This window comes from Apostichopus japonicus, chromosome 20 (genome assembly GCF_037975245.1).
Source record: "Apostichopus japonicus isolate 1M-3 chromosome 20, ASM3797524v1, whole genome shotgun sequence".
In the NCBI taxonomy this organism is placed as follows: Eukaryota; Metazoa; Echinodermata; class Holothuroidea; order Aspidochirotida; family Stichopodidae; genus Apostichopus; species Apostichopus japonicus.
In genome coordinates, this window is record NC_092580.1 from 34,606,026 (window position 1) to 34,629,796 (window position 23,771).

The 23,771-nt window shown below is 35.4% G+C and overlaps 1 protein-coding gene across 2 annotated transcripts in view; it reads right to left on the minus strand.

Annotated features, from left to right (window-relative positions):
- The window catches only part of LOC139961721 (F-box and leucine-rich repeat protein 13-like), a 38,039-nt gene extending 19,050 nt beyond the window's left edge, over positions 1-18,989 (minus strand). The window contains exons 1-14 of one of the 2 annotated variants that reach the window (XM_071961151.1): positions 18,782-18,989; positions 16,744-16,832; positions 15,010-15,131; positions 14,138-14,234; positions 13,417-13,431; positions 11,741-11,808; positions 10,646-10,800; positions 9,113-9,222; positions 7,386-7,487; positions 3,473-3,568; positions 2,732-2,757; positions 2,225-2,334; positions 1,307-1,460; positions 6-135 (exon numbers count right to left, since the gene is read on the minus strand). In XM_071961151.1, coding sequence (XP_071817252.1) covers positions 6-135; positions 1,307-1,460; positions 2,225-2,334; positions 2,732-2,757; positions 3,473-3,568; positions 7,386-7,487; positions 9,113-9,222; positions 10,646-10,800; positions 11,741-11,808; positions 13,417-13,431; positions 14,138-14,234; positions 15,010-15,131; positions 16,744-16,818 — 1,260 coding nt within the window. In that variant the 5' untranslated portion in view covers positions 16,819-16,832; positions 18,782-18,989. The remainder of the gene's footprint in view (positions 1-5; positions 136-1,306; positions 1,461-2,224; positions 2,335-2,731; positions 2,758-3,472; positions 3,569-7,385; positions 7,488-9,112; positions 9,223-10,645; positions 10,801-11,740; positions 11,809-13,416; positions 13,432-14,137; positions 14,235-15,009; positions 15,132-16,743; positions 16,833-18,781) is intronic. The other variant, XM_071961152.1, reaches the window with a different exon arrangement.
- Positions 18,990-23,771: the final 4,782 nt, after the last annotated feature.

The following is a 23,771-nucleotide window of genomic DNA, read 5'->3' on the forward strand; positions in this document are numbered from 1 at the left end:
CAAACCTGGGCGGCTCCAGACAGGTCAATATATATTAGTTTACGGCAGCCTCTCCCCATAGCCAAATACTGCAGACCTCTGTCACTGAATCTCCTGCAATAGGCTAAACTAAGGTATTGTAGATTCTTACAAGACCTGGTGAAGGGTCAAATACAACAGTATCGTAAAACAAGAGGTGTATCAAATAAAACAATGGGGCATTCTGTCTACTTAAATAACATAAACTGGAAATACATTACATTACTCTACAGGAAAAAACTACAAAATAACCTTCATATTGGTGGTATTATTATGTTACTCAGTACCTAGAGAAAAACAACATAAATAACTTTTTCGTTGGTGGTATTATTATAATAGTCATTACCGAGAAAAAATTATATAAATATTCATGTTCTTGGTGATATTATTATCATAATCAGTACCTAGAGAAAAATTACATAAATATTCATGATCCTGGTGATATTATTATAATAATCAGTACGTAGAGAAATATTACATAAATATTCATGATCTTGGTGATATTATTATCATAATCAGTATCTAGAGAAAAATTACATAAATATTCATGATCTTGGTGATACTATAATTATAATAATCAGTACCTAGAGAAAACTTACATAAATATTCATGTTCTTGGTGATATTATTATAATAATAATCAGTACTAGAGTCGTCATATAAATGAGAAATGAATATACAAACAATTTGAAGGAGAAACAACTTACGGAATGATACAAAAAGTAAATATAATTCAACTCATTGGAGAGAACAACAGCTGCATGTAATACCAAAAGATATTCTATGGCTAATATTACAATATTACATATTACAATCATCATGCCTTCCTATTATCAATCACAGTAATAAGTGGAAAACTGCCTCCCCTCCCCCCCCCCCCCCTCCCAAACCAATACAGAGATCAATAAAGAACTTTCATTTCATATGGAAAGGCCATCTTTTCAGGGAATCAATTCAGATACTGAACATCAAATTGATCAAGTATGCTTTCATTTTGATATATTGCTGATTCATATTCATGGGACCAGACTAGAAAAGTTTCTTTCAGCAAACTTCCTTCTGGTTCCTCTTCCTTTATTGTTCTGCCAATATTTTTGTATAATGTTAGTAATTAGCATACTCTGTATTCATTGTTATAACTGTATGTTTTGTAAAAGCTACAATTAAAGGAAAAAATAAACGAAACAAAATATTTATGATAAGTCATTATCAAATTCAGATACTGGAATGATGTCAGCATGAGAACATCCCATACCAGTTGTATATTACTTCTCTCCCTGTGTACTTACTTAGCCAGCAGTCTCAAGGTAGCGTCAGTGATATTTGTAAACGATATATTGAGATATAGTAAGATACTGCAACCTTCCAGAATATCTCGCATCACGTCATCATTCACTCCCACACATTCAGATAAATTCAGATCTTGCAAGTTACGACACTGACCTAAAAATATAAGAACCATCAACTTTATATTACGGGTTGTATGAATGACTTTTGCTAAGGCAAGTTGAAGCAACAAAAATTTAAGGTAATTAATACCACGTTTGAGAAGGAAATAGGTTATATAAATAACTTTTGCTAAGGCAGGAGTAAGTTGAAGCAACAGAACTTTAAGGTAATTCTCACCACCTTTGATACAGAAGTAGGTTATATAAATTACTTTTACTAGGCAGGAGTAAGCTGAAGCAACAAAACTTTAAGGTAATACTCAGTACGGAAATAGGTTAACCAAATAACAACCACAAGAGCTAAGGGAGTTTAAGTGATCTCATCATGGTAAAAATAGGACTGAGCAAGTTCTCCGGATAGAAGAATAAAGGCTTCATTATTGATGGAGACACATAAAAACGGTGACAAAGTATGGAACAGGAGTCGTCCAGAGGTATGCGGGGATCCTGAGGAGTACCTTTGCCTGATATGCCCATTTCAGACCATTGCTTAATCTTCAAGATAATCCTAGGAATTTGCACTAGGACAGGTGTGATGTGTAGCTACTAGACATAGCAAGGGAATCTGGAATTGTCAAACTTGATAAAGTACAAAAAAGTACAATACTGGAAACTGTATAAAGAAATGAAACAAATTAAACAGAGGCACAAATAATCATTAATTTTGGTGATCATATAATTATTGATCATCGATATTAGAGATTACTTAACCAAACTACCAGCCCTGGTGATTGGAATATCCTGATCACAATTTCTTACCCACTGCATAATAAGCTGGTTTCGTGAGCTTTACACAAGCTCTCAGATTCAGATGTAGAAGATATGGTCTACACTTCTGGAGAAGTTTACAGGCCAATTTGTCAGTTGTTCTATAGAGGAGTAATGTAATAAAATTCTTATAGAAACCTTCAAACTTAGATACTAATAGCAGATGATTACATTTTCATAAATAATATTATACAATTACATCCTGTGTTTATATACTTCCAAGTTATTTCAATAGATAATCATAAATAACTCAGCGAAATGTTGTGTAAAACTGCTATCTTCCAGTATTTCTTTTTGACAAAAGTGTTTTATAACAATTTGTAGTTAGTCTTACCAGTGAATAAAACAATATATAAATTTATTCTTAAATGTAAGACTGCCAAGCATGATGACATTCTCTATTTAAAGTGTTGTAGACCAAGGTTAACTACTGGCATGTTGTTGAAAAGTGCTTCCTCAAGGCCTGACCAGAAAGTACAAAGAAACCATTGAACTTACTTTACTTTAATTGCTGACAGATTGACCTAGAAGAAAGAAACCACAAATTTTGCTGAGATGAACGGGAAAACAACTCTTGAATTAATATTGACAATCAAGTATAGGCCTATATGCAAATAAGTTGAAAAATAGACGACGACAAAACACAGAGAATGGAGCAAACTGATGCCAGAAAAATTACAAAAAAATTGCAATGGAATTACAATTTTTTTCTAACATTGCTCATTGTCTTGTATTTTGAATGATACATACACCTCCCCAATTATTTTCTCTGTACTGGTCAATTTAGGTCAAATAGAGTGTATAGAAAAATGTGTCGGAACAAGCAAAGTCTTATGAAGCATTTGGTCATTTCTTCCATCAAACTAACTTGCTAACATCATACGATGTCACATATCACATGCTGTTAGCCTAACATAATTTGATATCATCAATGTAAACCTAACATAATATGATATTATATAATGTTAGCCTAACATCATATGATATCATCAATGCTAGCCTAACATAATATGATATCATCAATGCTAGCCTAACATAATATGATATCATCAATGTTAGCCTAACATAATACGATATCATATAATGTTAGCCTAACATCATATGACTAACATAATGACATGACTTGACTTGCTGAATGGTCTGTTTACTACTAAGGTAACCTGGGCTGAGGGCTGATTAAATATTAATTGCTTGCTTCCAATTCTTCCAAACTACCACACATAATGATGTTGTACTCACCTTACTCCACAGGTAAGGGGTTGACACAATCATTTTCCAGGATCTGCAAACCTGAGCACAGTGACTTCTGTCTGCCAGGTCCAAGTACCCAAAGATCTTATGGAAGATAATAAAGATAATAAATAACAAATGTGAAAGATACCTTATAAGCTTTAAAGGGTTACAAAGAACATCTAAGATGGTACCTTCCAAACCTTTTAACTTTCTGAAAGGGATAGGTTAAAGTAAAACTTCTGGCCTGACTCTACCTTCCTTCACCATCATCCCACAGCATCAGACCCCTTCACCATCCTACCAAAACCTTCACCATCATTGTACATGCCTTCACCACCCTCCTGAACCCCATCACCATCATCCTACATCCCTTCACCATCATACCAGATTCCTTCACCATCATCCCACACCTCTTCACCCTCATCCTACATCCCTTCACCATCATTCTACAACCCGTCACCATCATCCTACACCCCTTCACCATCATCCCACACCCCATCATCATCATCTTACATCCCTTCACCATCGTCCGACACCCTGTTACCATCATCCCACACCCCTTCACCATCATCCCACACCCTGTTACCATCATCCTACATCCCTTCACCATCATCCCACACCCTGTTACCATCATCCCACACCCCTTCACCATCATCCCACACCCTGTTACCATCATCCTACATCCCTTCACCATCATCCCACACCCTGTTACCATCATCCCAAACACTGTCACCATCATCCCACACCCTGTTACCATCATCCCAAACACTGTCACCATCATCCCACACCCTGTTACCATCATCCTCCATCCCTTCACCATCATCCCACACCCTGTTACCATCATCCTTCATCCCTTCACCATCATCCTTCATCCCAGCAAACCAAAATATTGTGTTACCCATTTTAATGTCACTAAAACATCCTGAGAAATGTTTCTGTCTTTAAGCAGTTGAAAGCTGAAACTTATTTCACACAAGTATGCTTCATAGCGATGAAAAATTTTCTGTCACTATCATGTTATCTCAATTTCTCTCTCAAAATGCAACATCAATTGCTTACCAACCAGGAAAACATAAACTAGGTTAGATCAAGTATTACTCATCTGTTCTGTGTGCTCAAAATACTCAATCCCTGTCACACTAGTTATTCCTGTCCTGTGTTTAATTTACTTCCTAAAGACTCAATCACTGTGACACTAGTTATTCCTATCCTGTGTTTAATTTACTTCCTAAAGACTCAATCACTGTCACACTAGTTATTCGTGTCCTGTGTTTTATTTACTTCCTAAATACTCAATCACTGTGACACTAGTTATTCCTGTCCTGTGCTTTATTTACTTCCTAAATACTCAATCCCTGTGACACTAGTTATTCGTGTCCTGTGTTTTATTTACTTCCTAAATACTCAATCACTGTGACACTAGTTATTCCTGTCCTGTGCTTTATTTATTTCCTAAATACTCAATCCCTGTCACACTAGTTATTCATCTGTCCTGTGCTATGTTTACTTCCAAAATACTCAATCCCTGTCACAATATTTCTTCCACTTTCCTGTGCTACAGTATTTTACTTCCTAAATACTCAATACCTGTGACACTAGTTATTCCTCTGTCCTGTGTTTTATTTACTTCCTAAATACTCAATCCCTGTCACACTAGTTATTCATCTGTCCTGTGTTTTATTTACTTCCTAAATATTCCATCCCTGTGACACTAATTATTCATCTGTCCTGTGCTATATTAACTTCCTAAATACTCAATCCCTGCGACACAAGTTATTCCTCTGTCCTGTGTTCTATTATCTTCCTAAATACTCAATCTCTGTGACACTTATTATTCCTGTCCTGTGCTATATTTACTTCCTAAATACTCAATCCCTGTGACACTAGTTATTCCTCTGTCCTGTGTTCTATTAACTTCCTAAATACTCAATCTCTGTGACACTTATTATTCCTGTCCTGTGCTTTATTTACTTCCTAAATACTCAATCACTGTCACACTAGTTATTCCTCTGTCCTGTGCTTTATTTACTTCCTAAATATTCAATCCCTGTCACACTAGTTCTTCCTCTGTCTTGTGCTATATTTACTTCCTAAATACTCAATCCCTGTCACACTAGTTATTCCTGTCCTGTGTTTTATTTACTTCCTAAATACTCAATCCCTGTCACCCCAGTTATTCATCTGTCCTGTGCTATCTTTACTTCCTAAATACTCAATCCCTGTCACACTAGTTATTCCTCTGTCCTGTGTTTTATTTACTTCCTAAATACTCAATTCCTGTGACACTAGTTATTCATCTGTCCTGTGCTTTATTTACTTCCTAAATACTCAATCCCTATCACACTAGTTATTCCTCTGTCCTGTGTTTTATTTACTTCCTAAATATTCAATCATTGTCACCCCAGTTATTCATCTGTCCTGTGCTATCTTTACTTCCTAAATACTCAATCCCTGTCACACTAGTTATTCCTGTCCTGTGTTTTATTTACTTCCTAAATACTCAATCCCTGTCACACTAGTTATTCCTCTGTCCTGTGCTTTATTTATTTCCTAAATACTCAAACCCTGTCACACTAGTTATTGCTCTGTCCTGTGCTTTATTTACTTCCTAAATACTCAATCCCTGTCACACTAGTTATTCATCTGTCCAATGTTTTATTTACTTCCTAAATACTCAATCCCTGTCACACTAGTTATTCCTGTCCTGTGTTTTATTTACTTCCAAGATACTCAATTCCTGTGACACTAGTTATTCATCTGTCCTGTGCTTTATTTACTTCCTAAATACTCAATCCCTGTCACACTAGTTATTCATCTGTCCAATGTTTTATTTACTTCCTAAATACTCAATCCCTGTCACACTAGTTATTCCTGTCCTTTGTTTTATTTACTTCCAAGATACTCAATCCCTGTCACACTAGTTATTCATCTGTCCTGTGCTATCTTTACTTCCTAAATACTCAATCCCTGTCACACTAGTTATTCATCTGTCCTGTGTTTTATTTACTTCCTAAAGACTCAATCACTGTCACACTAGTTATTCCTGTCCTGTGTTTTATTTACTTCCTAAATACTCAATCCCTGTCACACTAGTTATTCCTCTGTCCTCTGCTTTATTTACTTCCTAAATACTCAAACCCTGTCACACTAGTTATTGCTCTTTCCGATGCTTTATTTACTTCCTAAATACTCAATCCCTGTCACACTAGTTATTCCTCTGTCCTGTGTTTTATTTACTTCCTAAATACTCAATCCCTGTCGAACTAGTTATTCCTCTGTCCTGTGTTTTATTTACTTCCTAAATACTCAATCCCTGTCACACTAGTTCTTCCTCTGTCCTGTGTTTTGTTTACTTCCTTAATACTCAATTCCTGTCACACTAGTTATTCATCTGTCCTGTGCTTTATTTACTTCCTACATACTCAATCCCTGTCACACTAGTTATTCCTGTCCTGTGTTTTATTTACTCCCTAAATACTCAATCCCTATCACACTAGTTATTCATGTCCTGTGTTTTATTTACTTCCTAAATACTCAATCCCTGTCACACTAGTTATTCCTCTGTCCTGTGTTTTATTTACTTCCTAAATACTCAAACCATGTCACACTAGTTATTGCTCTGTCCTGTGCTATATTTACTTCCTAAATACTCAAACCCTGAGTCCAAGTACCAAAGCTACAAACTCAGATATATTAGACCAGTACATGGTCTACTCTCATATTCATTCTTTACTTTCCAAATCAGTAAAAGTTCCAAGCCAACAAACTGACTGAGACAGTAGGTAGTCCACTAGTCAACTTCTTCTTCAAATGTTTATGCTAACTGAGCAAATGAGCCAAAAATGGTTGATTCATCTCCAAGTAAAAACACTCTCAATCATGATGTGTTTCATTACAAGAAAGAAAGAGAAAACAGTACCTTGATGGCGACCTTTCTTGGCAGGAGTGAGATATCATCTCTAGCTTCACCACGAGGCGATATGATTTCCTCTTCTCCATCTAATTCACCTCTTTCTAATCTCTTAATATAAAAGACAGAAAAGAAGTTTAATATTTGAGCCATAGAAGCTTTGATGAATTTATACATGAATTTGGTTAAACGTTGTTATTTCCTATATAAATTGTGAGCTATTAGAGACACATATCACCAAACGATGATAACTTTACAAATGAGAGAAGAACAAATTGAACACTGAAACTTTCACTTTTAACAACCTTATTACAGGAGAGAGGTTCAAAATGAAGAGGTTTTATGGTGCTTCCTTCTTAAGTTGGTGAAGTCTCATTGAAATTAGGACAATAAATCATGTTGTAAATCTTGAAATACATACTTAAAGGTTCATATAAATCATATAAAGTACACAGGACAGTACTTGCAACAAACAGGATCATTGAAAACTGTCAATTATGAACTCAATTCAGATGTCCTGTTAACATATTCTCTGCTGTGGGAGTCAGGATACGGTTTTCCTATGAAAAGGTATCATATGTATTTGGAGAAAGACTGAATAAAAGGACCATGTGTCAGAGATATTATCTGAGCAAAATACCGACCATGGTTTGGTTCTTGGGTGAACAATTATTTTTTTATATTTGGAAATAGATAGTTACATCAAGTTTATCAAGTATGAACTAAATCGGACATACCATTATATTCATGAGATGGAAACCACAAACAATTGGGCACATCTACATATCATGGGGCATCTACCTACCAAGTATAACATTGATTCAACTTGTCGGTCTTGAGATATCATGTTTACAAGCTTTACACTGTGATAACACTGTAGCCATGCACATTCATGAATAACAATGAGGATCAATTTCTTGATTATATATGACCAAGTACCTATCATCAACACCATGTATGAACTTAATCGGACATACGGTTGAAGAGATATTGCCGTTATACAAATTTTACGTTAAGCCCCTCCCATTCATCAATATGCATGATTGGGAATCACAAAACAACAGGGTACATCTACATATCATGGGCATCTCCCTACTAAGCATGACACTGACTCAACTTCTTGAGATACCGTGTTTACAGGCTGGCTGACACATACACCGACACCAGCACAAAAGGTTACTGAGCCTTGGGCATAGTAACCACAAATCAATGTTAACCACTTTGCCCAGGTGACAGGCTCCAGGCGAGTGATTAGTTTTTGTACTTGAACTTGAGCCCTTGAAACTGTACCACCCACACTGGCCTTGTGATGCGGCTGATTCTCTAGCCTTAATCTGTGAAGACAATGTTAACTTTAAAGAAGCTGCTTGACAAGACCCAGATACCCTTCTCAATAATACTAGATGGATTGACAATAGAAGAGACTACTAGGTAGATGCAATTTTCACCAGTCTATCATTTTCAGACAGACTGCAGCAAAAAAAGAAAAAAAAGAAGTCTACATAGGAAGGGCTAACAGGGGGATCATCAACTACAAATGTCTAACCATGTAGCCTAATGAGGAATCTGCTAAACAGAGACTTTTGTAGCTGTCATGTCATACTAGTATACCTTGGTGATACTAGGAGTTGATGATACTAACTTGATGATACATGATACTAGTCTACACAGTCATCAATACTGACTTTGTTGGCTAATTTTTATAATACTGTAGCATGTAATAAAGACAGACAAACCTCAAAGTATTCTCTGGTTCTTTTTGCATCAAGCATGACATTGTGCCAGGCCTCAAAGACGAGTCTTGAGAGAGACATCTGATAAACTCCTCTTATTATATCATGAGCAACTGATGAAGTGAAGAAGATCAGAACACATGAAGAAAGGAATCAAATGTTGTGAGAGAGACATCTGATAAACCCCTCTTATTATATCATTAGCAACTGATGAAGTGAAGATCAGAACACATGAAGAAAGGAATCAAATGTTGTGAGAGAGACATCTGATAAACCCCTCTTATTATATCATTAGCAACTGATGAAGTGAAGAAGATCAGAACACATGAAGAAAGGAATCAAATGTTGTGAGAGAGACATCTGATCAACCCCCTTTATTATATCATGAGCAACTGATGAAGTGAAGAAGATCAGAACACATGAAGAAAGGAATCAAATGTTGTGAGAGAGACATCTGATAAACCCCTCTTAGTATATCATGAGCAACTGATGAAGTGAAGAAGATCAGAACACATGAAGAAAGGAATCAAATGTTGTGAGAGAGACATCTGATCAACCCCCTTTATTATATCATGAGCAACTGATGAAGTGAAGAAGATCAGAACACATGAAGAAAGGAATCAAATGTTGTGAGAGAGACATCTGATCAACCCCTCTTAGTATATCATGAGCAACTGATGAAGTGAAGAAGATCAGAACACATGAAGAAAGGAATCAAAGGTTGTAAGAGAGACATCTGATAAACCCCTCTTATTATATCATTCATGAGCAACTGATGAAGCGAAGAACAGATGAAGAGGCACAGCATAACAGAATACATAAATGGAATCAGTCTTCAGCGGATAAAGTTTAAGATACTTTAGATCATTAATTTCTTAATTAATGAAATCTTTTTGGGCAAAATTAGCTTGGTGAAACCTCATTTTTTGTGGTTTGTCAGATAAGCAGCTTAAACGAAGTTCCATCTTTGAAAATGAACAGTTTCATGTATTTCATTTTCGAAACGCATGGAACCAGAATTCGCATGAGGCAGGCAGGTAGAAAAGCCATATCATTCTTTTAGGGTGAGTAGCCACATCAAAAGACAACATTGTAACCTCCCACCACTTTCAAATTCACATCAAATGGACATGTGATATGAAAGAGGGAAGAGCATTTCTGCCCATGGACAGGGAGGGGTTAGGAGGGAGGGGCAGGGAGGGGAGGGGTTAAAGGAAACATTAGCAATTTAAATTCTAGAATCTAAACACTCTAATCTCTAATGGGATTTATGCTTCATCAACACCTATTGGATCCCCGTTAGAAACACTGTAAATATTTCATTAGCTAGGCTTTCAGGCCTATTTCTTAGCTAGACTTACTTTCAAGCCAATTTCATGCATGTTAGACTTACTTTTAAACCTATTTCATTAGCTAGACATATTTTGAAGCCTATTTCATTAGCTAGACTTACTTTGAATCCTATGTCATCAGTTAGACTTACTTTCAACCTATTTCAGTTAGACTTACTTTCAAGCCTATTTCAGTTAGACTTACTTTCAAGCCTATTCCTTGCAAAGCGGACCCAGCTGAGCCAGTATGTGAAATGGACTCTTTGTTTCCGTAAGTCATAATGTTCGGCAGCTAACTTCAGTTTTCTGGCCATTTCTGCCCTTTTGTGTTTTTTATACTGATGATAAAACAGCCACGCCCTGATTAGAAAAGGAAAGACAAATGCGTTATCAACATGACTTTATGAGAATAACATAGTCGAGTTTACTCACAGTGAAATATCATATACAAGGGAAATTGTTGTACCCCTTAATACAAAGAAGAGGGCGAACTAACACAATCCATTGCTACATGTACAAGGAGTGTTAGCTATTAATGTTGAAAACATTTCCTCAGATTTATTATTATTTATTATTTATTTATTATTTATTATATTTATTTACAAACATTTATTTGTGTAATGCAAATAATTGTGAATTGTTAAGCATATAGAACAGGTCTAACTATGCTATAGACTTGGTGTACTGTCCCTGTATTAACATCATCCGGCCAGTGTAAGTGTTCTGGACAATCCCTGCATTTGTAAAGAGGCCTGCATCATTTTATTCCTACCTGTTTTTTATACCATTTGTAGAAATAACCTAAATGTACAAAGTACATTTTACATGACTCAGAGGTAAAGGCAACCCAAATAATTGAATGAAATAACCTGTCATTCACATAAATATTATTCCTATTGCAATTACATGGATGAATATTGAGATTTGCAGTAACCTGCTAGGTGTTTAAGCATTAGGTTTCTATCTTGGACATAATCATTGATAAGTGATTTCTAAACTTAGGTATGCGACCACCATCGATAAAACATAAAACCACCAAACATTGACGGGCCCTCAAAATCACACCCTCCCTGTACACATACAGTGTAGGTACTAACCCTCCCTATACACATACAGTGTAGGTACTAACCATTGCTGTTTATATGAGGGGGTCTATACACATACAGTGTAGGTACTAACCATTGAAGTCAATATGAGGTGAAATGTCACATTGATTGCCAGCAAAAGTATCATCACCTTACTATAGATCAATCTAGAATATTTATAGAACATGAAGGAAATACTTAACATACTTTCTTACCCAAATGTAATATCTATAAGTTTGTTATTATAATACTGATAGGCTTTCTGGTACTGCTCTGGACTGGGCTAATGACAGAAACAAGAAACCAAAGAGATTGTAAGTTAGAGATCATTGACTGAGGAAAGATATATCTTTATATACACATTCATGAACAGCCATTAATGCTGCACTTGATAAAACAGATACCAAACTGAACCAACAGTACAAAATCCTTGGATAAAATTCACCTGACATTTGATTACTTCTGAATCAGATATTTAGATACATACCTAAGTACGTAACTTCACTCTTTTCCATACAAGACAATAAACATTAATTACGCTTGTGTAAGTTCTATACCAATAAATTGCAATTCAATCAGCATGGTCGGATGTTTGTCACAGGAAGATTGATAACATCAACAAAATTATGAGTTAAGACTTCAAACAGAATGATAGCTGAATTGTTTAGCACACAGTAGGATGTTCCTTCAGTATGGCCTAATGTTAAATGGTCAGAACCTATCTTGTGCAGCACATAAGGAGGGAGTTATCAATCACAGAGTAGAAAATATTATATAAACCTCTACATTTATCAGTTTATATGCTGCAAAGGTATGAGTTTAATATTACAGTTTAAGTTGGTTACGTTACAGTAATGTCAGGAGATAGCAGGACATTGTTGGAAAGTATAGCCTGAAAATAATTGCCAGCACTAAGTCAAAAACCAAATTGATGTGTTCGAGCAAACGGGGCTTTTGGTGATAAACTGGTGAATTTGAAAACCAGATTTCTACAAAAAGAAAACGACTTTTACATGGTTAGAAAGAGAAAAATAAGAACTATGAGGACAATGTATCAAAATCTTATAACCAGACAATTCCTTTAAAGGGTGTGAAGACTCGGGCAAAAGAAACCTCTCATGCCGGTAATCTGACCTAGTTTCGAATGAGGTGTAACAGAAATGTTAGTCACCACCATCAATCCCAGAAAATACACACACAGCTTGCTACCATCGGTAATTAGACACTAGTGCACAGTCAGTACATGCAGCTACGGTCAATACCCACAACACAGTGTTAAAAGCAGCGATGGACATCTCAGGTCTAGATAAAAGATAACAAGGTATCTTGTTTCATTACTGTCTGCAATTTGTAGCGACAAGCAGAAACTTCACTTGCAAGCAAAGGAAAGTTAACTTTTCCAGAGTGTGGCACGCGATTTGGGGCGAGTCTTCAATGCCTTTAAGGGTAGTCTTAAAGTTAATAGGTTCATGTTCATTGCAGATGGTTTCTCTTTGCAATGAATGGAAACAGTGAATGTGCATAATCTCCTGTACAAATTGTGATTTGACAAGAAAATTAATTAGTAGGCAGTTCAATAATCATGATTCCAGGCAGCAAACATCTGCATGTCAGTTTTTAATACCATTGTTAATATATTAAACCTTCTATATGCAGTTAAAGCGTATGAGACATGCAGTGTAGTATTACACAAAACAATTGACTGTGTGTTTAGTATTGGGGAGGTAAAACAGTTTGTCAGATAGCAGGAACCATGTCGAAAAAGTAGTTAATAATTGATCTTGTTGGAAGCTGTTACAGAAAGTGGATTTGATGCATTTTGTTTAGTTTGTGCAGGAAGCGAAAGTGATAATAATTGCAGCTTGTAAACTGATTTAAGGATAAACTTTACCCTCCATTCCCAAGGCTGTAGAAAAGAAGAATGAAACAAGTAAAATCAACACATTTTGTGAAAGATAAATGATGATGATAATTAAAATCGGTAAGACTCTGAAAAGCAACTTGCATCCGTACATAATAATCATTTTTGATGATAGATAATTAGACAAATAATTCGCATATGGTTACTAGTGACATTTTGATGTTAATGACGTTAAGAAACTTTTAGGCTTCAAAGGACCTTCCATGTTACTAGGAATCTTGAACAGAAATTCTGACACATTAACAGTAAATAATGTCAGCTAAATATTGCAAATTATTACTGGACGATATTTAAACTAAATGAGCATGTGTCAGGCCTAGTTTGACAGTTCTACACACTGGTGACTAGAATTATATGTATTAAATTATCAATGTAGCACTCTTCATCAAATCATTCTTTATTTGATGACAAATGGAGAAGTTTGGAACACAAACAACTAAAATAGCAGGTGTATATTTGTAAATTGGTATCACATTTGATTTAATGGAATAAATTTTAGAGCTTTTGATAGATATTGAATTGGTACATCCTTTAAGAAGGATGTTATCTGCAAGTGCCATTTTGCATTTTATTTAAATTACTTGCCTTCTTTTTTCTTATTAGACAGGACACTCAGATTGTGACAGTACTTTGCCATCAACCACACACACACACACATCCTCACACACATATACATTAGATGGTTCCTTACCATAAGATGAGCCTCATCAAAGGAAAATATGGAGTCCAAATAGACTGCTGTGAATGTTCTTGCTTGAGGTTTGAACTCCTCAGGAATCAATGAATCCCTGAAAAGAGAAGCAAATATTCATTCTTGATAGCCACACAGAAGATATTAATTATAATAAAATCACAAGAATATTTACAGACACTTTATCAACAAACTGAGATAGTTTACCTCGTAGGTTTAATGTTGACCATTATTGATCTTATATTCTCATACACGAGATGTTTGCATAAAATAACTTAATGTTACATAACAGCATTAATTTACAGTGTATAATATTTACTATTATCATCGATGTAGGTATGATATTCAGTATGCTGTATGCTGTTCAATTTACTTTCAATTTTCCCATTAGTTTGTACAGGCCTTCAAGATGCTGAATGTTTCTGGGTTATCCACGCACATATAACCGAAGGGCAAGTGATTATGAAACTGATCAGAAATGAGGATATATACGTATTATTATGGACAGCCTCACTGGGTATGAAAAGGGCAGGATAACCATAAGGCATATTTGTTACAAATTACTTACAACATAGATTGTATTTTGCGATTGGATGAAGTATTGTGACATAAAATTGGGAACTTCCTGTGGAAATGTAAGACTGGTTCAAAGAGGAACAACATTTGCTGCAAAAGTCAAACATTTTTCAGATAACAACATAAACATCTTGGTGGAAATTAGTGTTTCTTCTCATGCTGTCCTTACTATAAGCAAGTTATACAATGAAAATTTCACACCATTATGTTGTTCGTACAGCTACAACAGAGTTGCAAAAGAGAGATTTAAAACAGAAAACCTTCACAATAGGTCCACACCCACTGTCATTCCTTACCATGTCAATGCTTCAAGGCCATGTGTTGATTGGACTTTTGTTGTTAAAAACTCTCCTATGTTTCTCATGATAAATTCATATGGATCTTCAGGGTTGGTGATGGCTAACCCTGTCAGGATGGCCTAGGACAGAAATCAGTTGAATAAACATAAATATCTTAAACATATCTTATGATATATTTGACTATAAAAACGTAAAAACTATTCCTTCAAACCATCGTCAGTTTCTTAGTGACATTACTTAGTCTTCAACCCTTATTGCTTCTTTAAAGTCTCTAGGACATACCACAGTTCACTTCAAAATAGAAACACAAATAGCTGTAGATAGGGATTAAACTTGATGAAGTCTAACTATTAAAGATGAATTGTTGCAAGGAGAAACATATATAAATGGACTTTAATTAAACAACTGATAATGACCAGGTGTAAGAATATTAATGTACACAGTCCTAATGGTAATAACAGTGTTAAATGAATAATGTACAGTCCTAATGGTTTTCACAGTATTAAATGAATAATGTACACAGTCCTAACGATAATAACAGTGTTAAAGAATAATGTACAGTCCTAACGGTAATAACAGTGTTAAATGAATAATGTACACAGTCCTAACGATAATAACAGTGTTAAAGAATAATGTACAGTCCTAACGGTAATAACAGTGTTAAATGAATAATGTACTCAGTCCTAATGGTAATAACAGTGTTAAATGAATAATGTACACAGTCCTAACGGTAATGACAGTGTTAAGTGAATAATGTACAGTCCTAACTGTAATAACAGTGTTAAATGAATAATGTACAGTGCTAATGGTAATAAGAGTGTTACATGAATAATGTACTCAGTCCTAATGGTAATAACAGTGTTAAATGAATAATGTACAGTCCTAATGGTAATAACAGTGTTAAATGAATAATGTACAGTCCTAATGGTAATAACAGTGTTAAATGAATAATGTACTCAGTCCTAATGGTAATAACAGTGTTACATGAATAATGTACAGTCCTAACGGTAATAACAGTGTTAAATGAATAATGTACTCAGTCCTAATGGTAATAACAGTGTTAAATGAATAATGTACACAGTCATAACGTTAATAACAGTGTTAAATGAATAATGTACAGTACTAATGGTAATAACAGTGTTACATGAATAATGTACAGTCCTAATGGTAATAACAGTGTTAAATGAATAATGTACAGTCCTAATGGTAATAACAGTGTTAAATGAATAATGTACACAGTCCGAATGGTAATAACAGTGTTAAATGAATAATGTACTCAGTCCTAATGGTAATAACAGTGTTACATGAATAATGTACAGTCCTAACGGTAATAACAGTGTTAAATGAATAATGTACTCAGTCCTAATGGTAATAACAGTGTTAAATGAATAATGTACACAGTCATAACGTTAATAACAGTGTTAAATGAATAATGTACAGTACTAATGGTAATAACAGTGTTACATGAATAATGTACACAGTCCTAACGGTAATAACAGTGTTAAATGAATAATGTACAGTTCTAATGGTAATAACAGTGTTACATGAATAATGTACTCAGTCCTAATGGTAATAACAGTGTTAAATGAATAATGTACAGTCCTAATGGTAATAACAGTGTTAAATGAATAAAGTACAGTCCTAATGGTAATAACAGTATTACATGAATAATGCACACAGTCCTAATGGTAATAACAACGTTAAATGAACCATTTTGATCAATTAGCATACCTCATATATTTCAGGAATTTTATGTTTCCTGAGATAGTTCCTGAGATCAGGATTAACATTCTTCAGTGATGCCATGAGAACTGTATCATCTACAAAGAGAAGTGATGAATATATTTAATTGCTGTAACAGTGCATGCAGAGCTAAGTCAATATGAGAATAATGTAAATCTCCACTATGCTAAATACTCAAGATTGTGGCTACAAGTTGCAACAAGACTTTGGATTGTCAAATTATCCAATTCATTCTGAATTGCTGCTAGTACATACCCACCCGAGAGCCAACGGAATAAGAGAAACAAATTATGTTATTCACTTCCACTTGCATTATTCCCCGGTTGCCAGGTGAATTAGCAATGTAACATGTTATTCATCTACCAGGGACAGATAAGTACCAGGGACACATAAGGTGTATGCCCCTCAGTATTTGTCTGGTTGCCAGGCAAATTGCAAGACTCATGTCCTTATTCCCTGGCAACTGAACAAAGATGGAATTGGATGTTGAAAGCCGGTTATCTGCAAAAAGTACAGTTAGAATTTTTAACCTGCTACTTGTATGTGCAGATAATAAGAGCTAGTTGAGAGAAGTGTTTTATTGCAAAGTCACAGGTATAATAACAAGAGCTAGTTTAGAGAGATGGTTATATTGAAATGGAACCTAAAAGTACGAGAGCTGCTTCTCATTACTGTAATGTTTTGAATTGTGGAAGTGGTTGATCTTACGTTCTCCCAAAAGATGCCAAGTGTTGGCTACATTATTGTGGAAGTTTGTTGCAGGCTTGCCTGTTATTCCATACAGGTCGTGTTGAACCCTAACTTGTGGAAATTGTGTTACTCTGCATCTTCTAAGCACTGCACTCTAATCGATTAATTAACTGCTGGATGAATAGTGAGGTGTACTTTGTTTTTCCGCCGGCTACTGGGCAAATAGCCTAGATCATCCACATTACATTCTTTGGAACTACTGTATAATTGAATTTAGATCACCCATATCCACCAATTCAAAACATTAACCGTGATGAGAATCGGTTCTCCTTTTTATTAGGTGTACTTTGTACTTACCATCTCTCTCAGTTCTACCTTAGGCTGTATGTGCACATAACAGGTTAAGAATTCTGTGTAGTATGGTGGTGTACGGTAACTTCACTTGTCCCCTAAATTTGCAGTTCTGTGTTATAGCCTACATATATGTAGCTGCACTGATAGCCACTGATTGTACTTGCCATGTTCATAAGTGAAATTTAAACCACTTTTTCAATTGCAATATTAATCTAACAAGTGAACCAAGGAAACATTGATTTTATATTTTGAGACATTTTGGAGAATTATATCGACCATTTAGGCCTAGCCGAAGCTAAGGAAATTTATCCTTGACTCCAGCTGACCTTTTAAAAGTATAATTCTTTCTATTCATAGAGGAATTTGGTCAAATCAATTAGAAATCACATACCTGAAAAAAAGGCTAGAACTAAACCACTGACGAAAATCAGTGAGATCGCCACCACCATCGAAGAACATGTCCGAGCTTACTACTGTAAGTTACTGTCGTGAATTTACTGCATACTATTACTTCATACTTGCATTATATATACCAGGGGCACAAGGACATTATTTTCCCAGCAGGGAGTAATGAGGGCATAACTACCTAAAGCCTATATGCAGCTGCCGTATGTAAAACAGGATTGTCTAGGTAAATTCTGTCTTAAACTAGCCTAGCCAACCCTTACTTTAGGCCTACACCTAATTAAAATAAAAGCAAAAATAAAATAAAAGCAATGACAAATTGGTTCACTGTGAGTGTGACTAATTAGTGAGTGGTGGGGTATTCTATAGTTACTCCATCACTGCGTGTATCCCTTGACCAACTTCCAAGAAATATTATATGCTAGGCCTATAATTTAGGCAAAGTTCCTTCGCTGAACTAGTGTCAGTGATCAGTTTAAGCACTAAAGAGACCTATTTAGTGCACCCATAACTGCAGTAGGCTAGCTACTTACTTACTAGACTAACAACAGTCTAGGCTTATGCCAAATCACATTACCTAGCAACCGACGACGCTAGACGGTTAATTTGCTTTGTTACGTCGGCAAGTCCAGCTTCAAGGTATTTCTTGATTTCGCTTTTTTGCTGGAAACCAGTCCTTCAAAAATTACTTTCTACGCAAGAGTTAGACAACAAAGCTCTTCGTCTTCCAAAACTTGGCAAACTTATCACAACCCTGTTCAACATCTCTCCATTACAGCCTTGTAGTTCACCTGTAGAGCGCCGAATGAGCAATATGTATACAAATTTTTGATGTCAGTTGTTGGTGCAACAGGGAGCGATGAAAGCCTCATAAAAACGTCGGCATAAAGTTTTTATGAGATATTAATGTTATATTAATGTTTTAACGAAAACATGTTTTGAAATAATAGCCTGAAAACGTTTTCGTGACATATTTATTACACCACAAATAACGTTATCAAAACAAAAGACGAAACGTTTTAATAACGTTTTTACAATGTTTTTGAGTTTGCAATTAATAGCCCGAAGAACTTTTCTTTGTAGGCATATGACCTTGGACCTTTGAACACATGACTTCATCAGTCACAGAGGTTCAGCAGCAGTAAACATAAAGATCATCAATGAAAAAATATTCTTTTGGCTATTTTGAAATGTGAAAACCACAAAAAGGATTCGATCCCACCTGGGCGCTGAGACATGATATTTCAAGAAAACTTCATAGTAAAGGCCTTTTCTGACATGTGCATTTGTGCTTCCGATCATACGAGCGTAAGACCTCAAGTTACGGCATTGCCATCACTAGACCTCTTTCTCTAAAACAAAAATCGTTATGTAAACGACAGCCTTCCCTTTCTTCTTCTTCTTTTTCTTTTTGTCCTTTTGTCATTATATTGTATTACTCTATATTAGTGCTATACTCATATGTCTGTACCAAAACAGAGGACAAACTAAAACGAATGACAGCGAATGACCGAATGACAATTGACTCAACACAGGGTTAATTATCATTCGCGAATGACAGCGAATGACAACGAATAACAACGAAGGACGGTGGTGAGAAGAGATAGAATGATTAACGGAGTGGAGTAAATGCGGTTATTGGTTTTCTGCGCAAAAATGATTTGAGGAAAATCGCATGTTACGTGGTTGCAAGGGGGGGGGGGGATAAAAACAATAACAATAAATTTTTTTACAGTAACAAATTTTTTCAATTCCCCTAAGTTCACGGGGTGAAATCCCACAGGGCAAGTCAAACATCTTGCTCAAGAATTTTCGAAAACACCGGTCACAGTCGCAAAATGTCAACTCGGATTTTTGCGATTTTAACCCCGATTTTTTGGGGAAAATTTCCGCCAGAAAAATGGCGTTAAATTTAAGTTTACAATTTCGCTTGCTATAAGGTGCGTTTGTATCTTGTCCGTACTTTACTATAAAGATCTGTAAGCCACGCACTTCGCGTCCATTCAGTTTGCGTGGCTTTAATATACCCACGAAGTCTGAACTGTGATACCCGTTTGAAGCAAATGTCTGTGCTGTCATTCACTGTCATTCGTTTTAGTCAACGCAATTTTTTAGTGTGTACAACATATTGTCATTCGTTATGTGTAACGCAATTGTCATTCGTTTTAGTAACACCCCCAAAACAGTATCATGCATGCAATCTTGTGTATTAACCGTAGGTTGTGCAGAGCCGTGGAATGCATCAGTGATGTACGTTGCTCAAGTACTAGGCCATGGTACATAGGGCATTTATGTGCTCTGTTTTCAATTTCCGTGCAACTGATCGAGGGAGGGGCTAAATTTATCACAGAATGATGAATTAAGAGTTGCTAATCACAAATTGCTTGATCCCCACGCATGGTTGTGGTTAAGCGAGAAGAAAATTCATGGAAAAGGGAGTTACATTACCATACTTAAAACCCATATACCAGTTCCACTACTACTGTTTTACTGAAGTGAGAAAGTACACCAACACTGCAAGTTTCATGGGAGTTCACTCAATTTTTTTTATTTCAGACCTTGAATGAAATTATAAATGAATTATGACTGCTTAAATATGTTAGCTAATTAACCAATTGGTTAATTAGATTAATTAGTTAAAAAACATTGTTAATTAGTTAATTATCTAAATGCATTAATTATTAAAAATCCTACTAATTTAATAGCCAGTTAATTAATTAAGGCCATTTTAATCAGTTGAAAAGATTGAGTATATATGGTAGAGAACAAAAAGGAAGGAAATTTCAAATAATCTTCAAAACTTCATCCACATCTTTGTTTGTATTTAGAGAAGTTTGACTGAGTAGGTTGTAACATGGACTTCCTTTAAATAAAGATTGTCTCAATTGCCTTGAAAGAATGCTATACCCTCCCAAACCAAATTTGACTACAGCTCAAACTATGAGCACTTTGTTCATTCAAAAGTGAAATACTTTTTCAAGCCTGATGACTCAAAAGACAGATGCTTATCCACTCTATTCGAGGTGCAAGAAGATGAGAGATACTACCTCCCCTGGATGACACGATACCATTCCTAGTTAAGTCCAAGCATTGCTAAAATAAGACCACCTCTCATCAATTTTCCTGAAAGAATGCTTACATCCTTCCAAATACAATATTCACTATTAAATACAAAAAAAAAAAAAAAACTACCACACTTCCGGGTGGGGACTGATACAGCACTCCAAATAAAATACTCAATTTTCCCAAAATATGGCCACATCATCCCAAATACAATTTTTTCTAGTAATTTACAACAACAAAAAACTTCCAATCTCTGATCATTAGCATTTTGTTCATTCGGAAAAATTAAATCCTTTCCCATCCTGATGACTGCCAAGGCTGATTGCTTACCAGACAAAGTGAAATAATACACAAAAAGGAAATTTGCTTGTTCTCTCGTTTATTTCGTTGCTCATCTCACTATCTCTCTCTCTCTTTTTCTCAGTCTTTACAAGTTGTGTTTTGTCTTATATTCATTTCTCACTCAACATTTCTCTCTGAAGAACAGTTTACAACTGACCACTGTCTCTAAAAACACACTATTCAGTAACTCAATACAATACATGCTAATTTCACATAACAAAAACAGAATGGTTGGGCAAACAATAGATGGCATTTTGAAAGCATTTGCCTATTTTCTTAACATAGCAGGTGCAAAATTGTTAAACTACTTTACTCTCTAGAACATTCTCCCCTTCCATGAGGTACTCTACCTCAAGTATAAAAAACAAAACAAAATTAATACATTTTACTCATACATTAACCATCAAGAATCTTTCTTCATTACTGCAAATCTATGTACAGTAAGATATTTGTGGAGTATTTATATCACATAATATTGAACTTATATATAACACTTTCTGTCTACATTCGACACAAACACATGGAAACACTTTTAAATTAAACATGTATGCTTATATGGTATGTTCTTATACCAAAATTCACTGATACAAATGCAATAGATCTTGGATTGTGTACAGTCTGAAGGGAATTTATAACCGCTTCTAAGTAAAATTTACTTTACCACAAAAACTTAACTTAATCTAGGATTTCCACACGACAAATCTTTGTAATGTTTCTCAAATAAACAACTCTAATCTAGGTATGCTTATAGCTTTTACAGGAGCCACCTTCGCTTTTGAAGCTACTAGCTGCACTCTGATTCCATTTACCCCCATGGTTGTTAAATAAACCACAGCTGCATATGCATCACTCGAAGCATCACAAAACACATGCATTCTTTGGTCTGCGTTACCCTTTGGGCACAAGCATATTCCAATATCAATTTTGTCTTAATTAACTTAATTTTCCAACCACCTTCTGATTTCAGATTCTAGACCCCCTACATTAGGATCATCCCAATCAAGTCCTTTTTCCCCAATTATTTTGCATTCAAATCTTAGCTACTACTATAATAGGCCCAATAATTCCAAGAGGGTCAAACACTGATGATAGCTTGCTTAAAACAATTTGCTTGGTTAAGGTTTCAACATTACTAACCATTACTGGCTTCTTAAGTTGAAATTTGTCTGACTCTGCATGCCAAGTCAATCCTAAGGTCTTTGTTGACGGCAACCTCTGTCTAGTTTTATCAACTGACTTAGCCCTATGTTCCTTTGGAATCCCTTCTAAAAGCATCTTTGAGTTTGATATCCATTTCATGGGTTTCATGCCCGCTTGGCCCCGTAGAGCAACCAACTGGGTAGACAATTCTTATATCCTTTCCACCATTAACAATCTCACACCTCATAAGTCTCACTACCAGTCTTTTCCCTGTGAACTTATACGGTTTCATTTTGACGGAATGACAGATGAAGCATTCATTCGGAAACATGTGGCGTTCCCTCCACTCTCTTGGACCACTTGTATTGTCGGACCAGAGGGCGCGTTTCCTTGGCGGTTCGTTTTCATCTGCGTCATCATTCAGCTTGTTTACATCCGTTTCTATATAAGTAAAATTAAAAGAAAAAATAGCTGTTAAATAATGTTTTGCAACAAGGAAGGTAAGTTTTAAAATTTTGAGCAAGGATTATTTGCCTCCACAGTTTTTGTTACTTAAGATTCAAAGCATTTTGCCCCCAACTTTCACTCCCTAATCATTAGGATCATTCAATAATCAAAAAGGAAAATAATATTTAGAGTTTAACTTTTATGTTTAAAAATTTGAAAGAAGAATAAATTGCCAATGTTCAGCAACATGCTCTAGCAAAATCTTTGAATTTCTTAAAGGCATTTAAAGTTACCTCGCAATCTTAACACAAGTTGACAGAAAAGGTTACATTTCCAAATTCAAAATGCATATACCCTTGTAAATACTGTTTTTATACTGTTTACCGTATGTGCCGTAACTAAAAAATTAATCTATATATGTCTTCTTCCTATTGAGGGTCCATTCTCATAAGTCATAATGAACTAAGAAGTACATGCATACCATCAGTGTATCAGGACTACGTATATTGCTCATGTGGGAATGATGACAAGAAAAGTACAACAAGAAAATTAAATTTTGCTGATAAAATATGCTC